This window comes from Crassostrea angulata, chromosome 5, assembly GCF_025612915.1.
Source record: "Crassostrea angulata isolate pt1a10 chromosome 5, ASM2561291v2, whole genome shotgun sequence".
Taxonomy (NCBI): Eukaryota; Metazoa; Mollusca; class Bivalvia; order Ostreida; family Ostreidae; genus Magallana; species Magallana angulata.
Window position 1 is genome coordinate 47455601 of NC_069115.1, and position 24672 is coordinate 47480272.

The 24672-nt window shown below is 33.1% G+C and overlaps 2 protein-coding genes across 3 annotated transcripts; both read left to right on the forward strand.

Moving 5' to 3' along the window:
• Nucleotides 1–2024, forward strand: LOC128184652 (ADP-ribose glycohydrolase OARD1-like). The gene is made up of 4 exons (XM_052854215.1): nucleotides 1–72; nucleotides 681–761; nucleotides 945–1098; nucleotides 1378–2024. The coding sequence occupies exons 2-4, from the start codon at nucleotides 735–737 to the stop codon at nucleotides 1650–1652; spliced, it is 456 nt and encodes a 151-aa protein (XP_052710175.1). The 5' UTR covers nucleotides 1–72; nucleotides 681–734; the 3' UTR covers nucleotides 1653–2024.
• A 1295-nt stretch (nucleotides 2025–3319) lies between these two features.
• Nucleotides 3320–12174, forward strand: LOC128184354 (uncharacterized). Of its 2 annotated transcripts, none has more exons than XM_052853796.1 (15): nucleotides 3320–3457; nucleotides 4589–4738; nucleotides 5484–5560; nucleotides 5859–5930; nucleotides 6331–6514; nucleotides 7143–7280; nucleotides 8346–8419; nucleotides 8814–8885; nucleotides 8983–9097; nucleotides 9933–9983; nucleotides 10495–10596; nucleotides 10824–10961; nucleotides 11135–11152; nucleotides 11676–11834; nucleotides 12106–12174. In XM_052853796.1, exons 1-15 carry the CDS (start codon nucleotides 3427–3429, stop codon nucleotides 12141–12143), a joined length of 1419 nt encoding a protein of 472 aa, XP_052709756.1. In that variant the 5' UTR covers nucleotides 3320–3426; the 3' UTR covers nucleotides 12144–12174. The 2 variants fall into 2 exon arrangements, with proteins under 2 accessions (XP_052709756.1, XP_052709757.1); XM_052853797.1 differs by having other exon boundaries at nucleotides 10507–10596.
• The last annotated feature ends 12498 nt before the right edge of the window (nucleotides 12175–24672 follow it).

Consider the following 24672-nt stretch of genomic DNA (forward strand, 5'->3'; position numbering starts at 1 on the left):
GTTTGTAACTTCCTAGTGTTTTGAAACGTAAACAAACTTGCACAACGGCACATGGTGACATATATGTAAAAGGTAATGTTACATTTAGTATTCGCTACAGTAAATGATATCGCGTTTTTCCCTTATCTGTATTGTTGTTTAAAGTTTCCGTAAATTTGATCATTTTTACGTGTGTTTGCTGGTTTGAATGACTAATTGTGTGCTTTCGGTTTCTTTCGGTCCGTCAGTCCGCATCTCTCTCTCTCTCTCTCTCTCCCTCTCTCAGATATAATTATCTGTTTATTTCTACCAAGAATGGGCTTTCGCTGTCTGTCTCTCTCTCTCTCTCTCTCTCTCTCTCTCTCTCTCCTAATAAAAGATTTAAAAAGAATTTACCAAGGAAGATGGAGTATTAGTGCCTCCGTGCCAGACAATTAACCAATTTGCATGTAAAAGATGGTGTGATTTGAACCCAGACCCCTAAAATGGTATACCAACTGACCTATATTTATCACCATCAACCAAACTAGTCAAACTTATTAGTCTGGCTATTACATTCCCCTGCATTATAAATAATGCTCATCTTATTTAAGCAGTTTTGGAACATCAACTTTCCAGGCTTTAAAATTGGTCATTTCCAGAGGTGCATGGCCATGAAAGATATGAAGTTTTGGTATATATTTTATGTTTATTCATTATAGACAACAGTAGTAAGTATTACATATAGCTGACAGGACTGATGATCATCTGAAACAATGGCTTCAGGAAGTTCTACAAAGGAGGTAAGTAAAAGATTTTTTTACAATTAAAATAAAATTATGTCCCCCAATGTTTTCAGTGTTTACGTGTAAAGAATTAAGATTCCACACATATTACTATTATTTATTGTTTTTATGAAGGTATAAAGAAAGCACACAATTGTAATATATGAATGAAGATATACCACAGTTATATTTGTTTGGCAGGGTTTTAAGTTGGAGGAGAAGAAGGGGGATCTGTTCTCTTGCCCCACTTCCCACTCACTGGCACATTGTATAAGCGAGGACGTCAGAATGGGGAAGGGAATAGCTGTGCTCTTTAAGAAAAAATTTGGAGGGGTTGAGGAAATCAAAAGACAAGGTTTGTTCTGTAGATTTTTTTTCTGTTATCAAAACATGGAGGTGATTTTGGCATACATGCATATCTCTTGGAAGGGTTTCAGAGACAAAAGTAATCCAACCATTGGCAACCGATGTGTAACTTGCACTGTAAGACATAAGATGATATCATTCTGATCTTGTGTTGCACTGAACTGGAATACAACTAGAATGTTGCATTAATGCTAAAAAATGATATCTTCCCATCATAAATATACACAAACATTATTGAACAGTAGTTTTATATTCATGAATCTTACAGGTGTGAAGCCTGGCGGAGTAGCTGTGTTGGAGAGAGGTGGAAGATTTGTGTACTACCTCATCACAAAAGTCAAATACAGTGATAAACCAACATATGACAGTCTTAGATCTAGCCTAGAGGCCATGAAAGAGCATTGTATAAAACACAAAGTGAAGCAGCTGGCAATGCCTAGGATTGGGTGTGGCTTAGACCTACTGAAGTGGGAAGAAGTGTCAGTGATTTTGATAGAGACATTCCATGATACAGATATAAACATTACTGTCTACAGTTTATAATTAGCATTGTCTGATGTTTGTTTCCGCTTTATTGTGCTGAGCATTGAATATTGTACTATTACATGACCTCATGAAGGAAATAAGTCATGCCTATTGTTGTTAATGTTTATTGGGTTTTTTTTCTCAGCAAAACTTGATCTTTTTGTATAATCATTGATGATTAAGTTTAATTTGATATGTTTTCTTCCCAAATCAGGATCTAACCCATAGAATTCAAATGTAACTTACACAGCAATTCTACCACACTGGTTTGAACAACGGGGAAATTCAGTGGTCATGTGTACATGTACATTGTAACATCCGTGTCTCAAATCTGTACTTTATTCTGTTATTCTTATACAAAGTAGTATAAATGACAGATGATGAATCACAGTGATTTCTGTTGTTCAGTTCAATTAACACAATTGATAAAACTCTGAAAATTGAAATAGTTTTATTCAATAAAATAGATTGAAAAGCATGTACTGGTAATGATACGGTTTACATATTAATATGATGTTATCAAGTTTTACCGATCGGTTAAACTACCAATATATTATCTGTTTGTCTTTTTTGATACAACACCATAGAAGCTCTAAGTACCTCTAAGAGAATATTTGGTATGATGTGTTACCCAAATTTACGCAGTTACAGGTCTGTAGCCAAACACACTTTATGTCATAGAAAAAAAATGTGTGTTGACCGCTGTAAGCGTCTTTAGGGCAGCGCCCTTGTTGATAGAGAAGAGGGGGATATGTGAAAAATGAAATTACGACTTGTAGACTCCAAAGTGGCCAAATCTGGCCATTTGATGGAGAAATTATGGGTTTTTTTCAAATCAAATTTTCAAAGTGACGCAAAACTAATACTGGGTCTGTCCGGATCCATGTTAAATCACATCGTATCTTATGCATCATACGAATATGTTCTACTTATTTTGAAAAGGTTTAATGAACGATTTTAGTTACATCAGTAAGTATTTAAAAATGTTTTTAGTGATAAGTATAGATTAATACCAGGTCCACTGGGCCTATATGCTATAGTTTGACAAAAGTAATATTATGCAAATGAACAAAAGATTATTTCCAATTTAGAATTCATGGAATAGTATAAGAAGTATGAAAATTAAGTTATAAATGAATTATACTTACCGCTAAGAGACATGTTCTTTTACAAATGTTTATTATGAATTCATAATATTTCAACACAATAAGCTTAAGTATCAAATGCCTTGTAAATAAACTTATCATATTTTCCTGTGTGTACATTCAATGTGTACGGTGAAGCATTTGGGTGTGTAAACTTGAAATCAACGTCATGAATTACAATGCAATATCAGGGTTGCTTTACTCCTATCACTGTTAGACATGTATTATACCAGCTTTGTTCAAAATTTTCATTCCAAATATGTTTCTAACATCTTTAATTACACATTCTCCCGTAGGTAATGATTATTACAACTGTAAAAAAAAATCTTTAATATAGAACTTTGAAGACGTAGTGGTACGTACGTCATAAAAATCCATACAATTATTTAATGTAATATGATTTATATGATATAGGTAATGTTCTTCAATTTGCGAACCTTGGTCCCTTGAATTAATGCACCAAACGATATATCTTTGACAACTTTGGTCGGTGCAAAGGCTTCAAACTATGATGTTCTGTTTCGCGTACTTAAAGTAAAATATTGGTGACCTTCATAAGAGGATTGGAAGTCCGCGCAGTTATCTCTCTGGTGAAGTATTCAACGATCGTGGCATCGATAAACTTCAAACAGACAACAGGATCAAATATGTCAGCCATTCAAAGAGTCTGTGTTTTCGGTGAGTACATTTCAAGATTTTGAAACTGTTTTTCACGCTTTTAAAGGGATTAAAATTATATATTATATTCTATACCCTGCCATATGCAGAGCTGGTTAGACTTGTTGATTAAAACAGATAATATAGAAACAGTCCCGTGTTGAAAACAGAATCCCGAAATCGGCACAACTCTTTGGTTTCATGTTGTACGATTTTGTTTGTTTCTAACGAAGAGGTTAGCAATTGTTAAATGTATTTTAAAGGGCTGTTATTTTCATTCTGTTGATTATTACATTTGTTTTAATGATACATGCTTTTCTGATATGGATATATTTCAGATTAGGAACACAAAATATGTTTAATCATATTATAACAGAATAAGGTCATACAACTTTAATTTAGAATTTTGTCTATGCGACCTAATTTAATGTAGAACAGTCAGATAGATTATTACAATGAATTACAACAGTGTGTCTGTTATCTTTGTTGTTGTGTAATAAATTCTCACGACAGGTTATGTGTGGTCTGGTAAAAGCCAGGACTAATACTGCATTCCTAACACGATGTTACTTGTATAATGTTCAAACTATTGTCATAGTGCAAGTGTCCATGTATACGTCGATGTATGTATCTGTTCCATCAGGCCTGATCTTCGTTTGGTTATTAAACTGCTTATTTCAAAGATATATGTTTTATATTTGGTATGTACATGTATATAGAACATTTTACGTGTACGTTTTTAAAACTGTGACATATACATGTATTCCAAATTATTATAAGTTATAATAAAGGTGATCATTAAGTTGAAACACTTTAATATAATAACAACTTTCATAGTTTCGATGAGTTTTCCCTTGGTTTGCATTATTCAGTTGATACAAGTCCGAAATATCTGCCGTTTTTCTGGCCTTGTAAATGATTATAATATGTCAGAAAAAAGACTTTCCTTGATATTTTCCTGGCAAGCAATTGTCAAAATCGTTAAAAGAAGCCAGGAAAACGTCCGCTGTTTCGGACAAAGTTGATACCAACCGCATCAAAACTGTCTAAAGGATAAATAATAACCTTATTTATGAGAATACAGATTCTTGCATACTTCCAGTTTAATATTTGAAAATACCTGCTTACATTTGATTGTTATCCTCATTTCAGTGTTCCTATTCGTCGCGTGTACGGAAGCTGCCGGTGAATTTTGCAAAGATATCGATGAAAATGCATGTAAATTACTCCTAGGTACGCGAAATGATATGTGTCAAGACAGCTGCTTTGCTGATGTGTGCAGGAAAACTTGCAACATGTGCCGTAAGTCAACCTCCTAAAATATCAAGAATCTTTTTAGGGGATCTTTTTTGGCAAAAGTAAATATGAATTGTGATTTTAAAAAATGTACCAAAGAACATGCAATCGCAACTTCTCGGGCCTTTCCGGCAAGCTCGGAAAAACACCTCGAATGTATTAACATCACCGGATGTTAGAATTTTATACAAAATGGAGTCGCTTCCCATTAAAATAAGTATCGGCTAGACAGTTTTGTATGTCGCTTCTGTGTTATATTTTAGTGTATATCGTTTACTTTAATGAAGTATAGCTCACATCTCAACAGATCGTAAAATGTGTTGTATTTATATCAAGTTTTATAAAAAGGGGGGTTGTCATGGACGCTTAGGTAATACATTCGAGGTGTTTTTCCGAGCTTGCCGGAAAGGCCCGAGAAGTTGCGATTGAAGAACATGCTCTCTCTCTCTCTCTCTCTCTCTCTCTCTCTCTCTCTCTCTCTCTCTCTCTCATTATTGTTGTTTTACTACGTACTCGTATGGTGTTATTTTTTTTTAAAGTACAGTATAAAATACCATTTAAACAAAGAAACAAATAGAATGTAATACGTTTTAACAGTGTATATTTGTACATATATTGGACGTAAAAAATATTTCTTCTAAAGTTGACACTTTGATATATGTTAACCTATATTTATATCAGTATCATGGTGTCAAAACTTTATGTTAAGCCTTGCTACAATTTCAACAACTTGTCTCCCGTTCTTCTTTAGCTTTGGTTTGTTATCAGTGCAACCGTGAATTTTATCCCGAGATGTGTAAGAAGAAAATCCAATGTAACGACACACAGGTACTTCAAAGTAATTTATATCTGATTATTCCAAAAACGAATTAACAATTTTCATGCATTTTCTAATAGTCAAAATATAAAGAACAAATGCATTGTACACGTTTTATACGCAGATTGTATTTCGGTAGATGACTTTTCATGAAGTTAGAAAACACTTTGTACATGTATATGGTGTGTGATATAAATATTCGAAAGATTTGTTGGATTATGAATTAATTTGTTTTCTCTTAAATATTGCTACTTACTATTAAATTATTGTCATAAGCTTTGGATTTAAGAATATGTATGACAATTTCAGATGTGTGTTGCGTCCCAGGAGCTTTCTGTTGATTTTCTTCCTGTGTATGTCTCCGGTTGCATGGAAAAACAGGTACAAAATTGGCAAATTGAGAGAGAGAGAGAGAGAGAGAGAGAGAGAGAGAGAGAGAGAGAGAGAGAGAGAGAGAGAGAGAATCATTTATTTTTTGGCCATGATCAAGTTTTAGAACCATTTTAACAGGATCTTGGACTTTCGGTGGTTGTGTCAAACTGCATTGTGACGTAGGCCTGTCTATTTTATTTCTGGCCACTCAGCCATGGCTCTTTGAAATCAACAAGATTTGTCTGGCTTTAATCTAAGACTACGCAATCTGTGTATATTTCACTTGAAACCAGCGTCATTTTAATTAACTTGCTCTGACGCAAGAAAAAGATAGTCACAACCTACCGAAAGTCCAAGGTTTTGTTAAAATGGTTATAACTACTAGTAATGATTATCTCTTCCCATGTAGACATGTTTAGACATCTTTGGAGAAATCAACACAGGTATAACAAGAAGATCCAAACTTGTGATGGGACCAAAACGAGACTATGCACTAAACGGAAGTTGCTGCGACCACGACCTGTGCAACGAACACGATCCTCAAAACACCGCAACAGAGCTACCCTCGACGGTGGTCCGACCGACCGCTGCCAGTACGTTGTTTGTCACCTCAGTGTATGAGTTGAGCCCTTTGTATACACAATCGCAACTTCTCACGCCCTTCCGGCAGAACTCTGAAAAACACCTCGAGATGTTTTTCCGAGCTATGTTCGAAAAGCCCAAAAAGTTGCGATTGCTGTATACAGGATTATTTTCGCCCCGTGTTATTTTCGCCTTTTACACTTGCAAACAGTTTCGTCCCGTATTGAATTCGCTAGGACACAGTTGTGTTTGAAGGGAGATACATGTATTTTGAGACATGGGAATTCGACCAGTCTTAAATTCGCCCGCTGATAAAGAGGTCAAAAGAATTTCCTTGTATACCGTGTGTTTACTGTTCTTGTCGTCAGTCGTGTGATTTTGTTGGATAGGACATGTACAATAATGGGCGATTCTTTGCTCTCTCTGGTCCATTATTTCTTAAAGGATGGTACTGATACGAGTTTGATATACATGTAGGTGTTGATATTTGCATGTTTTAACGGATTATGTAGAACCACACCTAATAAAACCACTAATTTGAAAATTAATCACTGTTACATTCGACATCCCCAATATGGAAAAGTAGAATGAGCCAATTTATTGTACATGTATGTGCACTGAGTCATGGTATTATTTCAGCCGTGCAATACGATAACACTTGTGAGTTATCGGACATGAACACCGAGATGTGCAGGAACCTCTCACAAGCCGACCCCAATCTGTGCTCAAGGCCGTGTTTTGCCCAGAAAATCTGTCCAACAACTTGTCAGACATGTCGTAAGTATACATACATGTACGGAGCTTGCCAACATATAAATTGCATGAAGCTAATCATCAAAATACCGCTTTATACCATGAGTATTTACCTAGCAGTTACTTACAGTGCAACGTTGCTTCAACGTTGATTTTTGCATGGTGACGAAGTCGGCAATCGGTTTTTAACGTAGTTTTCACGATGTTGAAACACCACGATGAAATTTCGATGATTCAGTACTATGAAGAAAAGATATTGTTGGATTCATGCGGGTTATGAGAGTAGCGATCGTTGCTGAATAAAATTCACATAAACCGCTACCGTGGGTCATGCATTTTTTTCTGCAATATCGCTACCTTCGTTTATATAATAAAATTCCTTTTATTCATATTTGGACGCTTTAAAAATCATTCTCTCAATCCCTTAAGGACTTTGGACCGAGTTCAAATGAATATCATGAAATTAACTTCTAAGGAAATCATAAAATAATGTATATGAGATTTCTTATGCATAACAAATGTTACAAAAATGTTTTTGAGCTCTTGATCACTAAATGATTATTTATCAATCTCATTATAATGATGGTATCGATATTAATGTAATCTTTAAAATTCATAAATTATGAATTTATGTCGATAGTCATACATGTTTATGATCTTATTAAACAATATTTAATAGGAAATTAATAGAAAAAATCAAACCATCCGATTATTCGATATAAATCAATAAACATGTTTTTTATGGAACAAAAATATCAGTTATGTTTCTTTGAAACGAAACCTTAATTTTTTTATATTTCTTAATATTTGTATTTGAACCACAATTACTCGAAAATGAAATCATTTGCAACCAACATCATTTGTCTAATGAACAATTGGACATACAATAAAAATCTTTAGAATTAAAAGGAGTTTATTTCGGTCGCCGAAGTTTACATAAAATTACTAGAATTTTCTTTCCTTAAGTGAACCATAACAAAGATTTTGGTGTAGTATTGCACTCTAAAATAAAGCGTCACCATTATGCTAAATAAAATTGATTAAACATGTATTTAATGACATATAGTTTTTATGTTCTTTTTGTCTAAGGCATGTGCTACAAGTGTGTGAATGTGAATGATCCAACAAGCTGCGTCAAATCACAGATATGCAACAAAAACCAGGTAGTTTTCAATCTTCAGTGTATATATTTCAATATCATACATGTAATACACGTATGTTACTATTTATTGTTGTATACACGTCAATTGGACGAGGTACAAGTCTTAATTTCTACAACTTTTTGTTATAAGGAAGAATAAACCCTCTTAAAACGTTTGATCAAAAAAAAAATTAATGTTGATTAGTCCAAAATGGATTCAATTGTTTAATTGTATTAAATTATGACGATGAAAATTCATGTACATGAATGTATTTCATTCCTCTTGCAGTATATGTAAGTATAAAAATAAACCTAAAAGTTTGCAACATATCAATTCAGCAACTGTCATGAATTAATTATTTAAATGTTGGCAGTAAACACACCATTAAAACAACGATTTATCCATTCTTTTTCAGCAATGCATTGTACTGCACACTTTGGATGATTCCTTTAACCCCACCTATAAGCTTGGATGTGCCGATACTAGCGTGAGTACACACTTTTTACTCACCCGCTATAGATCAATCTACATAGCCCTTAGTACAATTGACATACTAGCTAAGGCTTTCCTTTGTCTTGGTGTAGATTTGTCAAGCCTACTTTGGTGGTGTTGGGACGTCAGGAATTGTGGGCGTGGCCGGACGAAAGAGGAGAGAGGAGGGGCTCGCTGGTCACTGCTGCGACACCGACTACTGCAACGGTTTGTGTGCTAAATATTAGCTAGGGCTTATATTAAAAACATAGTACAGTAAAATTTGTTTAGAACGAATACAGATAGGAAATAAAGAAATCACGTGTAAAACAAAGTTTTCAGGCAACATATGAAAATTTGCTGCATACTTATTTTTTTACGGGTTATGTACTGTATCTATATTGAAATGTTTTTTGAAATCAGTAGAACTAGTGGCTGTTTGTGATATAGTTTTTTGTGAAACCTTTAAAGAAATAAGTGTAGTAGCTGATCCTTTTTGGCCATTGTCTCTGTTGCTCCCATTTTCACTCTTATTACTTTGACATAGAAAATCTGTTTATTTTTTAATTGAAAAAGTTTTACAAATGACTGTAGTTATTACAAGGACGTGTTAAATAGTTATACCGGTAACTGTTATAGCAATGGTGTTCCTTACAAATCCATTTCCGTTTCAACCTTTTATCAGTCCTTCGGTGATATATCAGTCATATTTGACTAATAATGAAGTTTTATTGATGTCATGTTGATGTCTTGGGATGTTAAAGGGTGTTAAGTGGAAAAGGGTATGCATTTTCTTTATATCTTTACATTGTACGGATGCTTTACAAGGACGCCTGAATACATGAGACTTTTCTTGAGAATAAGTTTTATTAATTCATGCATATATTTCTCGTCATTTGGCAAGGGTGCATTTCTCTAAAGTACAATACATAAAGATATAGCCAATATAGCGGGAGTGCTTACTGTTCAGATACAATAATATTGTACATGTATTAAGGTGTTAATAGCCATATATATAGTAGTACATATCTAAAGAACTGATTATAAACATTTTGTTTTGTAGGACCCCCACCTACGACGACCCCTAAGATGACAACATCACATGGACACACTGGTATGGCTTTATTGAGAGTAAACTATCGCCTGTAAAATTAGCATGCAAAACAAGATCATTTGCTGTCACTTTTAATGTAATTTGATCATCTTTTTTTATCTTAATTAAGCATTGGATTCCTCATCAATATTTGCTTTTCTAACAGTCAAAAGAAAATGTTCTTTTAAGTTCAAATTTTACTGTTCAGTTTCAAGTCAATTTGGATTACCACTTTTATAATGTATTTCCCAATTTAAGTCCCAAGCATTATTTTTCACTGTTGTACAGAAACATTGTTGTGTTTTGGAACACACTTTCCAAGTTTCAAGTTAGTTTATATAAATTCTTTACTTTTATCATATCGAACACTTTCGAATGGACGAACTCGTAGTTGTATTAAGGAGTTGAATATAAAAACATACGGCATACTTTTTATGAAATTATTTTTCTTCAATTTAAAAAAATCGGTTTTCTGTGGCTTGACTTTGTAATGACTACGCTGAAACAGGTGTAGGTATCACATTATTTTCAGTTTGGGTTTCAGTGACACAAACAAACAACCATACAAGTCACACAAAATCGACAGTACCGACTACTACACTGCCCATCCCAACGCAGACAACATTTGCACCTGGTAAATGACAACTTCCAGTATTGAAATTACATATTTTTAATATATTTTTTATAGTAAAAACAATGAAATAAATGTTACTGTCCAGTATTGTTATCTGATAAAGAATAACAATAATTATGTGTTTGGATAAAGAATTATTGTATATTTAATAGATTATTCTTCTAAAGTTCACTTTAAAGCTTGGTTTATCGCCTTATCTGGCGCTTAGTTTGAATATTTTCTCACAGATCCAGCATGTAAAGATATAAGCAGCAACTGTGGTGTGGTCTCTCAGAGCATCCTATGTAGCTCTAAAGATAACACAAGTCGGAATTACGCTATAGAAAACTGCCCGAGCACCTGTCATCTCTGTAAAGAGTACGAAGGTTGGTAAAACATATGAATTTGCAATGTTATAAATTATTTGTCAAAATTCTTTTTTGCCTTGATGCGGATAGGGTTAGTTTTTATGTCATTATCTATAAAAAATAAATAAATCTTTCATTGATCCTGAAGATGATAAAGTGAATAATCAGTTTCATTTTTATATTTTGAACAGCATGGGTAAATTCTCAAGGTAGGTATTTGTTTTAGTTAGTTTTTATTGAATGATTGTTGTTTTAAACATTTTCAAATTTCCAAGTTTAGACCTAAAATGAATGTGGCAAATTTTAGAAATTGTTTATTTATGTTCAAAACTAAGTAGCTTAAAGAAAAAAAAACAGCGTGACAAAACTTTTTAAAGTATATTGAATTAATGTTAACAAGAACATGGCACGAGTTTGTTTACATAGCAAAGAATTGTGAACTCTGTATCTTGCTATTGACTCTACATCTGACGCACAAATTTTGGTTGATCATTAGAAAAGCCGTCCTAAAGTATTATTATAAATAATAAGAATAGAGAAATCAAATTTGATCAAATTCGTGACTATGCCCTATAAACACGCAAACCAAACCCTTTCGACGCGTTTGTATATATACCAATACTAGAAGTATATTCGGCTGTCTTGAACAAGACATTCGCTGATGTTTCCCATGATCTGGTTTGATAATTTATAAACCATTCGTTTAACAACTTATTTATTATGTATTATAAGTGTCCACTACACCGATGACCACACCTTTCCCGTGTGTCGATGAACTTCCAAGCTGTTCCGTTTACGGCCCCGTCTTTTGCTTGGACACCACCCCAGCCACTCGTCATTACGTCATCCAATACTGTGCATTAACTTGTAATGTCTGCAAGGAGTATTTTGGTAAGGGTTTCTTTATTTCATTTATTTATTTTTTAAATAGTATTTCTTATTGTTAAAGTGAGGGATGGGATATGGAATCCTATACCAACTGAATCATTTTCTGCCGTACATGTAATTAAAACACTACAGTACGAAACTGAAAAAATAATAAATTGTAGCTGATTGATTATAATTTGGTCTGGTGCCTCTATAGTAATTTGACAATAATCTTACATGTTGCTGATTCATTTAAATACTTTTTTGATACACATTTAATTGTTTTCTATTTCAGCATACAAACAGCAACATGGATCAATTTCTTCAGGATAACTTTTTTAAATAAAATTATCTAAAAAGAGAATACCTTATTGAAATATGTTGTCAATAGTATAACCACTACCAGATAACATCTGACCCAACCCTCCACTATAGACTAGCTGGTGAGAAACTTTTTTGTTATTTCAACAAAAAGTTCGTTTGATATTCCGTTTCTTTAAAAAATGTCATAATCACTGCTACAAATATGATTATGTGGTCGTCATTGTGCTAATAAGGCCCTTGCAATTTCGTTGAAATTCGCTTTAATTATCAGAATATTTTTTCAGATTTTTTTACTGTTTTAGTAAATTACCTAATCTGAAAGGCCTTTGTACACTGCAAAGGGAGGAATATCGTCGTTTCCTAATGAACTCATATGTAGAACTAGAGCACATACCCGCCAGTATGCTATAAAATTCCAAGAATATTATCTTGCAGCCGTTAGAAAATAATCGCCGATGAAATATATTATGTGGCGGTTGATTATTTATTGTTAGTGTAAATTTACTTCGTCAATTGGCTTCCGAACATAACAGATACAAACAACAATGGTTTTTAAAAATATATATCATTTGTTACAGTTAAATACGAGTCTGGAAAACAATGTTACTTAGTTGAGTGATGACTTTATGTTCAGAAATCATATATGACCTACGATGTAATTGACAATTTCAGTTGTGCTAATTTGCACACTTTACAAACATATTTATTATCAAAGCAAAGCGTGAATTATGTTTAGAACGATTCACACACAAATATTAAAAGGATAAAAATTTCATTTATTATTAATAAAAACAGATACTAATTATTGAAAACAAATAAGTAAAGGAAATATCATATTTTACACGAAACATAAACAACACATATTTATCCACTTGTAAAACAAATATAGTTTGATCGTCTCGGTGTCTCAAATTACAGCTGAAAATCTAATAATCTACATGTAGTAACAATTTGATTACAATGACAAAAAGTTGACCAATAAAGTTGACACAATACAAAAAAAAACTTATATGATTTGGTCTAAATGGTTCCATTTTAGAAATGATCACCTTCTGAGCTAACTTATCTTTTCATAATATTTCAAATATAATAGCATTTATCTTAAAGATGCAAACATTTATTACAAGGTATCCACACATGTCGTTTAAAAATTGCTCATCCCTGGAGATTCTCTTTAACTGTTTTACCGTTGAAGGAGGCCGGATGATCACTAATAAAAAGCTTTCCTTTTAAAGCAGATATGTATTGTTTTATAAATGGCCACAACCATCCGACTCTCTTCGTGATAGTAAGATGAATGCCTAGTGTTGAAATAGGTACATGTAGATCTGCAATATTTAGTATTTGAAGACCAAATTAAGCTTCGCACAGATACATTCGAAAGATAAAAAAAATACACGAAACAAGATGTTCATGGGCCACATCATTCACCTGAACAATAATTCTTGTATTATTTTATTTCGAAATTTTAAAAATGAAACTGTTCGAAAGTATTGTAAAACTCTCATAGATTCAAAAAACTAAACCACGCATAAAAAGAAGCCTACTCATTTGAACATCATACACTTACATATAGGATGCATCAACTGGACAATTTTGCATACATATATGATAGTGAGTTGTCATGAAGGATAAACAAGTCCACTTTTAGGGTTTTTTGCTTTATTCTGGCTAGATTTAGGGATTAAACTCTGTATCAATGTAATATAATGGTTTCAGCATAAAACTATACGTTCATATTTAAATATACATTCATATCATACATTATTAACATGATAACTGCACATAGTGAGTAAACTTTTTGCAAAGAAATATAACCCTGATTACAATACATGTTATAGTTTAAGGTAAATAAGAGTTACTCTCCTTGAATGCAATTCATACTGTTATCAATATAATATATAATTAAATAAAAAAATAAACTTTAAATTTAGCTTCTTTTAGATTACATTCCAAATTCTAGGTACCTTATTAAAATAAACATTTAATATATATATATATATATATATATATATATATATATATATATATATATATATATATATATATATATATAAAACTCTGTAACGATCATCAATTTATGCAAAGTTTCACATAATGTCTAACTTCTGAATGAATTATTTATGGTACTGTCTAACTACAAGAAATATGGTTACAGTAACGTTTTACATGTACATGTATTGGAAATAAAGTATTAGAGCTTAGATATCAAGGCTATGCACTAGTGTGATATTTAATAAAAAGAAGTCTTTCCTTCATAAGATAATTAAACCTTAAAAAGAAGCATTAGTTAAATGTAACAAGTAACAGAAACATCAAATAAGTACCTACTAAAGTTCAAACATGCCAAGAAAGGACACTTACTGAAACTGACAAAACGCCAGTTTCAGATACAAATTAAATAAGTTGCCTCTTGTTGAAAACAGATCATTCTCGTAGGGAGCGTTGCCTTATTCTGCCACAAAGACTCTATTCAGTTAAAGCGGGAAAACTTATAAAACATACTATTGGCTTTGTAAACCACCTGATACATGCATGAAAGTGACCACAGGTGAAATAGCTTAAGGCTAAAAAAAGATATCGGAAGCCACCAGAATGAATAATTGAATAATGGTTTCTCTAAAGGCGCATAAAAATGACTTACTATGGTTTCACCAATATTCGTTGAAAACCAATTTTCGTGGATTTCGTTGTCAAGTAAATCATTGAAATTAAATGTTCATTGAAATGCAATTTCTGATAACATATTGTCTTGATAGGGTCATTGGCCACGAATTTATGAATCCTTGAAACTGTGATTTTCACTTTATCCATGAAAATTGATACCCTTGAATATTAATGAAACCAAAGTTTAGGGTTAGTGCTCTGTTTCGTAATACGTACATGTGAAATATAAATGAATTGTACGGTCACGATGATGGTAAATATGTAAATGATGAAATATGGATGATGCATGAATAAAACAATCATCATTAAATGGACCTATTCCACTCTTCCACCTCCTTGAAAAGATATCCCATCATAGACATTGGGGGAAGAGATAAGTTACATTAAAGTGGGTGATATAGTGAAACCCGTCTATGAACCACAGGTTGCAGAAGAAGACGAGGACGCTCATCCATTAGATGCAGATTCTAACGAAGACGAAGAAAAATAGCCATCTGATCAAGATCATATCCAGCATTTGGATACAAACGATGACGAGGATGCAGAATTTAACTAGATATTGTCATTAGACAGCAATATCATGTAGGGGCAAACACTTTGTGCGGGTATTGCTGTCAGCAGTGTGATGAACATGCATGACGTCATGCAGGAAGTCCATGCCTTCAGCACTATCTTTGTCTGATTTTACAGGCTTGATTGAAATTGGCTTTTTTTCGTTTTTCAATTTTCTTGGTATTGGCTTTGTACTAAGTTGATTCTTTCTGGTGCATTCTTTCTTTTTATGCATTTGATAGGAAATTATAAATTTTCATGTAAAGTTCTTATTTTTCTTGATTAGTCTTTTCGCTCGACTCCATAAACAGATTTATCTGAAAATTGACTGTGAAAGTAATACGTAGGGTTCACTTTCCCATTTGTCGGCGATTTTGTGTTTTTCAGTGAAAGTGACTATCTTGACAAAATTCTATCTCCTGCTTTCAGTGTTGGCTCTCTTACATTAATATCATTAAAAAAATTCTGAGATTGTCTTACATTCTGTTGCGTCAATTTGTATTTTTCAAGTCTTCCTTTAATTTTTCTAAGCAATGAGTCATTCTTTATCTTCTTAAGGATTTGATTTGAAAGCTTAATATACAGGAACTCCAGATTCTCTGCCAAATATAAAATAGAAGAGGGTTTGTCCTGTCGAAGATTGTTTCATACAATCATAGCAGGGAACTATCGTACCAATGTGTCTTCCAGTCTTTGGTCTGTTCTAAATGTAGAGTTCCTGACATTTTGCTCCAAGTTGTGACTTCTCCACCAGCCGTTTCTTGATATCGGGCGTCACGATTTTAACAATTATAATCTACACTATCTGAGGATGCGAATTGTATTTTTATCTCACAAATTGTGGCATTGTAGTTCTTGAGAAAAATTTAAAAAACATTTTATGTATATATTTCTTGGTTAGACTTTGAACTTCTCCTGGGGCCCCAGTATTGGTGGGGGAGTCACGATTTTAACATTTAGAATCTTTAATATATACAATCCGTCGTGTAAATATTGTCATTTCTGGTGAAGGGGTTCTTGAAAAGATTTTTTAAACACATACTATTTTCACTGTTTCATAATTATTCCCCTTTAAAAAAGGATTTTGCCCTTAATTTTAACCATTTAGAATCACCTTCCCACGAGGATGCTTTGTACCAAGTTTGGCACAGTGGTTCTGGAGAAGAAGCCAAACACGTAAAAATTTTACAAACAGACGAACGGACAGAAAGACGGACGACGGACATCAGGTGATCAGAAAAGCACACAAAAACTTTCAGTTCATGTGAGATTAAAAAAAGTTAGAGATAATGAACCACAGACTAGTACACAAATGCGTTCCTAATTCATTAATGTAAACCTTATGACAGAAAATATAGTACATGATATCAACCATCTGCAGAGAATCTGCTGGGGCAGGCTTAATAGTTGAAAAAATAAACATAAATATCAGCAATATATATATATATATATATATATATATATATATATATATATATATATATATATATATATATATATATATAGATATATATATATATATAAAAGGGTCAGTATATCAAAATCCCACAATAAATGTATCAGTTATTTTGAAAATATCTTAATATAATTTCCTTCTCAAATAAGTGCAACGCCTTATAAGGAGTAAATAAGAGGTAGAAGTCCTAAATTATACCAGGAGAACATATAGTGGGAGTTTGCGTAGTTAAGAACAATAGTTTGTATAAAAAATGTCCCTGTGTCACCTGATGTCTAGCCTGTTCCCTTCCTCAATATATCACGTACTTTATTAAGCTAATAGCTAGGTTAAAAGATTGTCCTTAACTTTGCAACCATAAAGTCATTAAAATTAATTTTTAGCTAACCTGATCACATTTTGTCTGTCGCCCGTCCGTCTGTTTGTAAATTTTTCATATTTTCAACACCTTCTTCAGAACTACTGAGCCGGTTTCAACCAAACTTGACACAAAGCACCCATAGGCAGGGGAAATTCAAAGTTGTTAAAATAAAGGACCACGCCCTTTTTCAAGGAAATATAATTAGGAATTATTAAAACTTTTTTTTTTAGAGATTTCAAAATCTTCTTGTCAAGAATCTTTCGTCCAGGAAAGCTGAAACTTACGTAAAAGTATCTTCAGGTAGTGTAAATTAAAAATTTATGCTGGGGCCACATTGGGTGGGGGGTTGGGAAGTGGTCATATTTATACATAAGAATATATGGAATAAATCTTTAAAATCTTTTTCTCAGAAACTAATCAGCTATGAAAGCTGAAACTTGCATGGAAGCATACTCAGATAGGGTAGATTCAAAGTTGTAAAATTATGGCACCCGGAGGTAGAGTGGGACTCAATAGGGGTCAAATTTTTACATAGAAATATATAGAGTAATTCTTTAAAAATTTCTTTTAAGAAACTAATTAGCCTGGGAAGCTTAAACTTAGGAGGAAGTATCCTCAGATAAGGCAGATTCAATTTTGTTCAAATCATGACCCCCGAGAAACTTACGAGACAGCAGCTACAGATACTTTAGATTTATCAATTTGAAAATCATGACCCTCGGGGGAATGGTGGGGCCACAATGGCGGTCGATTTTTTACATAGGAATATATTGAGTAAATCATTAAGAAAAACTTCGTCTCAGAAACAAATCAGCCATGAAAACTGAAACTTGAATTAAAGCATCCTTAGGTAGTGCAGATTCACAGCTGTGAAATTCTTGACCACCGGGGGTAGGATTTAGTCACAGTGGGGGCGGGTCGAATAATTACATAGGAATATAGAGCGAAGTCTATAAAAATCTTCTCAGAAACTAATCAGCGAGGAAAGCTGAAATTTGTATGAAAGTATCCTCAGGTAGGGTAGATTTAATTTTTTTCAAATCATGATCACCGGTGGTAGGGTGGGGCCACAATGGGAGATTGATATTTTACATACGAATATATAGAGTATATCTTTTAAAACCTTCGTCTCAGAATCTAAACAGCAAGGAAAGCTGAAACTTTGATGGAAGCATCCTCAGGTCAATAATCTATTATTAACCTCTGTTTTAACAGTCGAACGGGTAAAGCTGGAACATGGATAATTTCAAATTTGTGAAAGTCATGACCCCTGGGAGTAGAATGAGGCCACAATGGGGGGGGGGGGGGGGTCGAACTTTCACATAAGAATATACAGAATAAATCGTTAAAAATTTTCTTCTCAGAAATTAATCAGCAGAGAAAGCTGAAACTTGGATGGAAGCATGGAAGCATCCTCAAGTAGAGTTAAGTTTGTTTAAATCATATTCTCTTGGGGTAGTATGGGGTCACAACGAGGAGGGGGGGGGGGCAAATATTTACACAGGAATGTATAGATTTTTTTAAAAAAATATCTTCTAAAATATTATTTCCAAGAAAAGATGTAACTTTGGTGAAAGCAACCTCAGATAATGTAGATTGAAATTTTTTTAAAAATATCTTGAGGAGTAGGATGGGGTCACATTTGGGATCCATTTTTACTAAGTAAAACATTTTAATTATTCAAAAAAACTAAATGTCATATGTTTAGTTAACTTACGTGAAAGCATTTTGACACATTGCTGATTCTTTAAATTTGTTTAGACTTTGGCCCCTGGACGATTCTTTGGTCTCACAAGGGGTTCAGAGTTTGATGTAGGTTTATATCCCATATGTTAACAATTGTTTAGGATCTTTTGGAGAACTGCAATGCTCAACATGTAATATGATTATAAAATCATTTGGTTCAAAAAAGGACCTAATTTTAAACATAAGAATACCCAGGGGGAAATGGATTTATACAGATTCTACATGTACATGTATAATGCTACATTGTCCAGATAGTTTGTATTATGAATCCATTAAGATGATTTTATCAGACCTATTGTTTCTCAGGTGAGCGATGTGGCCCATGGTCCTCTTGCTTGAATGACACACACTTACAAAGAGTGGCATATATGTTGATTCAATGATGATTGAATCGCACAAATTAAACCGCTGTGTGGTAATCGATCTGTCAAGCTACAACTTGTATTTCAGAGTCGACTTTTACACCTTTTCACTTTTTACCTTAAGCCGAGGCACCTGTTCCTAGAGTAAAAGTTTATCTCAAAACTATTCTACAAAAATAGAATTTATAATGAAAAGAATACTATGAATTACTGGCTATTTCCCATATGGCAGTAATCATTATTATTATGTTAAGTAAGGCCTAAAGAAAACAATCTAATTAAAATCCACCCATTTCTTCTTCCAGTGCATTTCGTCGATTTAATCTTTATTTGACCCTAATGTAATCATTGCCAGTTATCGACCAATCAGATGTCAGTATGTACACGAAAAGTTTAAAAATAGATTCCAGCTATTTTTGTTTTATATTTTCCAAAGTTATTTTAAGTCCGTCACAACACTTTATTTAACGTTTTCGGAAAATATGACACATGAATTCGTCTGCAATAAGTGTCCCTTTAATATCTTTCAAAGCATTGCATGGATAACTATTACGTTTTGGTTTTGTTTCATGTTAACAACTATTATACTATGGAATTATGCAACTTATCCTTTTAAAAGGTTTGCTATTACAAAATAGTTTTTAACCAAAGACTTTATGAAAAAAAGAGACCACAGCAACAACAAAAATTGATAATTACATCATCAAATTAAAAACTAGAAATACTCTTTCTATCCTTCTTCCTAAAATTGAAACAAAATCATGAAAATCAAAACAACAGTAAAAAGTGTTAATCTCACATCATAATAAAATTATTGTATAATGCAATACAAACATACATACGCAGAGAACAAAGCAGTAGTGAGAGATAATATAACTAATCATTAAGCGGACATTTTTTTTATGCACTCAAATATAAATGATTCTTCATTTTTATGACTGAAAGATGATGTCTGGATTGTTGCTTTTTGAATGTTATCAGAAGCGAATCCCTGGAAGAGAAGTTCATCCATTTCAATCTTAATGTCCACTTTAACACTCAACTTTGTACTGTTAAGATTTTGTACTTCTTTCATGACCCATAATATTTCATTGTCGAGTGCATAAATCTTTCCACTGGATTTTACGACTCGAAGCCGCCTTGGTACTTTCATTGAGGCATACGAGTCTGCTAATACTTTAGCGATAGACGTGTTTTCAAATGTATCAGAAATGATCAATTGAGTAAAATATATTTCTTGAACAAGGCATTCAATAGTTTCTACAGTTGACAAATTTTTCATACGGTCAATGTTTTTCCAAAGCATTCCTCCAATTGGTTTATCAAAATCGCATTCTAACGAATCTTTCAAAAAATGCAATATTTTGTCTCCATGCTTCTCAAAAGGATTCTTTTCTAATCTAGGCCTTACTTTGAGTATTTTACCGAATTTTTCCAGAATCTTCCAAACCCACAATTTATCACATTCTAGAGTGAAATAACATTCCTTTAGTTTGAATATCTCGATTGTATGTTTTGAACTGTCCATTATCAACCAGTCGTCTAATAATTTTCCCAAGAATTCTCCGTTTGTATAAGGCCTAGTTTGAAGGTATTGGATATCACCAGGACGAATATATTCTGTTTCATCAAATTCTAGTTCTTCCGCAAATGCCGAAACATTGTCGTTCCGTTCTTCTCGATTTGGTAAACGACTTGACTTACATTCAGTGTGTTTGCTGGTAGCAGCAACATTCTGATCCTCCCCCCACATTTTCCAAATTCTACCACCAGGGTCTCCTCTTACATAAATTGAGGTCCCTCGGTTGTTTGTAGTGAATTTCCACGGTTGTATATTCCCAAATTTTACTTTAATACTTTCACACTTTCCAAATTCCTGCAGTTTCTTAAACACCCATAAGCGTCTGTTGTCTGAGGTATATAAGAACCCGTTCTTATTACTCACAATTATTGTAGGGATATTATCCGGCGTAATTTCACCTTTTAACAACTGGTCAAGGGTTACGCCTATGCGAGATGAATTATCTTTCCAATGAGTTGCTATGGAATCCTGACAAAAGCGTATTTCGGATGGTTTTTTTCTACTAAACATTGTTACAGTTACCTACAATAAAGCGAAACTACATTTTCCTCGTAAATATATCTGAATTAGAAATGACATCATCGTTGTCAATGTTTTCAAGTTAACATTGTAAACTGAAAATAGTTACACATGATCATGTGATAACAAATTTATTATTTTGTATATAGTCTTTTACATTTATGATTTAGATATTAACTTATGACAAATAAAAATGACAAATCAGGGGTTTTAATTTTTATTTATTAGAATATTTTTAATAAAGGATATGATTTGAGTTGGTTCGTATTGGACAACCATCGTTAATTTTAGTTTACACAAATTGCAGTAAACAATTTCATAATATTTTTTACGGTGCTAACGTTGTGGCGAGCGCAGCAAGAATCGAATTACAAAGAGAGAGAGAGAGAGAGAGAGAGAGAGAGAGAGAGAGAGAGACGGACAGACAGAAGGACAAATAGACAGATAGAACAGAGAGAGAGAGAGACGGACAGACAGAAGGAAACATAGACAGAGAGAACAGAGAGAGAGAGAGAGAGAGAGAGAGAATAAGAGAGAATAAGATTTCTAGGTTTAAAGAATCTAACAAAAAACATAGACGTTAAACCGTTAACCGTTCTTTACTTGTAGAGTAAGACTGTTAAATCTAATTTATGTTTAATTCGGTCAAAATTGTCAACAATAAATACAGTGTTATTTTTTGTACTTTATTATCTCATTTCTAATTTTTTTTCCTGGTTCATATTTTTTTTTTGCATTCTAAATACATACGTTGTATCTGTGTCCCTGGTCCCTGTTTGTAGGTGTTTAATTTCCAATTTTCCAATTTAAAGGTTTGACAATATGCAATATCTGTGTATATTTTTCAACTGTTTATTTTTACTCTTTGTTCTATTTATTAAAATCAAAATGACTAATTATTTTTAATCTTCCCTACTAATACGTAGTGTACATGCATGCAAAATTAGCTTAAAATTGGATCGGTATGGCAGAAAACTATGGCTCTTGCTAGTATGTATATAATCTCTTTATCAACCCCCCCCCCCCCCCAAAAAAAAAAAATAAAAATATCATCTGAGTCAGGTATTGCAGACTCCGGGATCATGAAAGAATTTTAAATTTAAGTTAGAATTTTGTCTTAAATCTAAGATTTAGATTTAGTTAAGATTGTTTAAGTGGATCACAAAACGATATCAAAAAATAACTAAGCAAAGATTTGTCTAAGCTTATACGTCATAGTAACTTGCACGATTTTTCGACCGAATTGAGTAGAACTCTTTTTCGTTTGAAGATTCTTATTGGCTGCATCGTAAACATTATCATATATCACAAAGTTAAAAATTATATTTAGAAGATGCTTCACACAAATATTAGTATAGTTTTTTACTGGATAACATGTCAGTCATTATTCAGACGTGTTAACAAACTGTCAATTTAACAAAGAGAAATAACTTCAATAGCAAGTCCACAAAGAGAAAAACTATAAATAGGAAACCCGAGGACGAGGGAGCCGCTTTCTTTGCTGATCATTTCTTATTAAAAATTCAACGAGTATCTTGCCATTTTGAACTTTCTTTGTAACAATCTTTATACTTAAGTCTGCCCAATAGCAGTCTCAAGATTTAAGACAATATTTCAGACTTAACCTTAAGTTATTTTTTTAGTAATCCACTTTTAATTTTAATATCTAAGTGCAAATTTATTGACTTAAGTCTGACTCAAGACAGTTTCATGATCCCGGAGCCTGTCTAACGCGGGAAATATAGCACGAGATAACTGTGACGTCATATATTAAAATCTAGAATCATTTTTTTTTACGTATTTCAACTCCATACGAAAAATTGGAAACATGTAAAAACAAACATTCCTTTTAAAGGAATGATCGGCAATAATGATATATTGATAGCAAGAAGCATTCAACATGATCAGTTTGATGTAAAATAATTCAAAAAGTACTGTATTTTTAAAACATATAGAATATTTTGAATCTGTACACCATAATTTCATCGTTATAAACTGTCAACAAATTTAAATTTTGAAAAAAATTTGGGGAAAGCCGTTCGTAAACTCCTTGTCTAGTTTTATATTTTAAACGTAATTATTAAATGTTAATGTATCTTCTTCTTCAGAATACTGAGTAGGGCTCTAAAAGAGCATTAACACGTATACAAAGAAAGAGTTGTATTAAAATAATTCAATGCGACTGAAAAACATTGAATGCCATCATAACTTGCTATTGAGGTCGCATTATAACGTAACCTTGTTTATAAATAAAGCCGTCTTCCTAGCTACTATTATGCAACATCAATAAAGATCGAAGTCAGTTCATGGAGCATCTTCTTATGATTGAGGTCAGTTAATCGAGGTCAACTGCATTACTGAATGAAACTTTCGATCTAAATTCTTACGCGCGAGACAAAATGTGCATTCTTGAATTAACAGGTCGAACTGTATTTTATGTATGTTTGCATCTCTAAAGGTAAATGAATTGAAATAAAACTGAGTAAAATGTTACATAAATACTAAACCAAACTTCAAGTTTTTTTAAGAATTACTTATGCAAGCGGAATGTGTGGGCACATGGAAGCATTTGCCGGATGCCTCATATGGACACAATGGTGATCGGCCGAAGCCAATCAAACCTCAATGCACCGTAAATTACGAGTTAAGTATTAGCCATTTTTGGCAAAGCACCACAGGAGAAAACATTAGAGAGCGTTATGGAAGGTAGACGAACAATTCTTGATGAATCTGTAGGTTTAGCTCGTTCTTTTTCCGCGTGCACTGGTTTTTAGAATTCGCTTCGCTCGCTATTACGTGATTCAACGAATACAAGTAAATCTGATAACTGTTAATATTTAACTAGACGAGGCAATTTTTTATTGACAAACATACAGATTATTAATTCCCTTATTAGGTCACCTGAGAGCTACTGCTTTTGGTTTTCGTCTGTCGCCGTGCGTCATCCGTGAACCATTCTTATTTTAATTTTCATGAAAAGTACAAGGCCAATTGTTATCGTTTTGGGTTTGATGCTTTTCTTGGATAAGAGGAAAGGATTGTGTGAAATACGGTCCCCAGAAAATTGACACAAAAATGAATTCTGGAATTTTTCTTTCATCTTCAGTTGCATATGTTACATTAAAGGGACATGCTCACGATTTTGGTCAAATTTCATTTTTCTTTTTTTATTATTTACAATGCTTTAGCAATGTATTTCTAATGATCAAATGAAATTTGGGTGCCAATCGATGAGTTTTAAGCAAAATACAGGGCTAACAATTCTCCGTCATGTAAAGAAGGCTCGTGCCCTG

Coding starts and splice junctions, on each gene's coding strand:
- LOC128184652 (XM_052854215.1), top strand. CDS start 735: ATGGCTTCAGGAAGTTCTACAAAGGAG. Junction 762..944: donor CAGGAAGTTCTACAAAGGAG/GTAAGTAAAAGA, acceptor TTTGTTTGGCAG/GGTTTTAAGTTGGAGGAGAA. Junction 1,099..1,377: donor TGAGGAAATCAAAAGACAAG/GTTTGTTCTGTA, acceptor TGAATCTTACAG/GTGTGAAGCCTGGCGGAGTA.
- LOC128184354 (XM_052853796.1), top strand. CDS start 3,427: ATGTCAGCCATTCAAAGAGTCTGTGTTTTCG. Junction 9,098..9,932: donor CGACACCGACTACTGCAACG/GTTTGTGTGCTA, acceptor TTTGTTTTGTAG/GACCCCCACCTACGACGACC. Junction 10,597..10,823: donor GCAGACAACATTTGCACCTG/GTAAATGACAAC, acceptor ATTTTCTCACAG/ATCCAGCATGTAAAGATATA.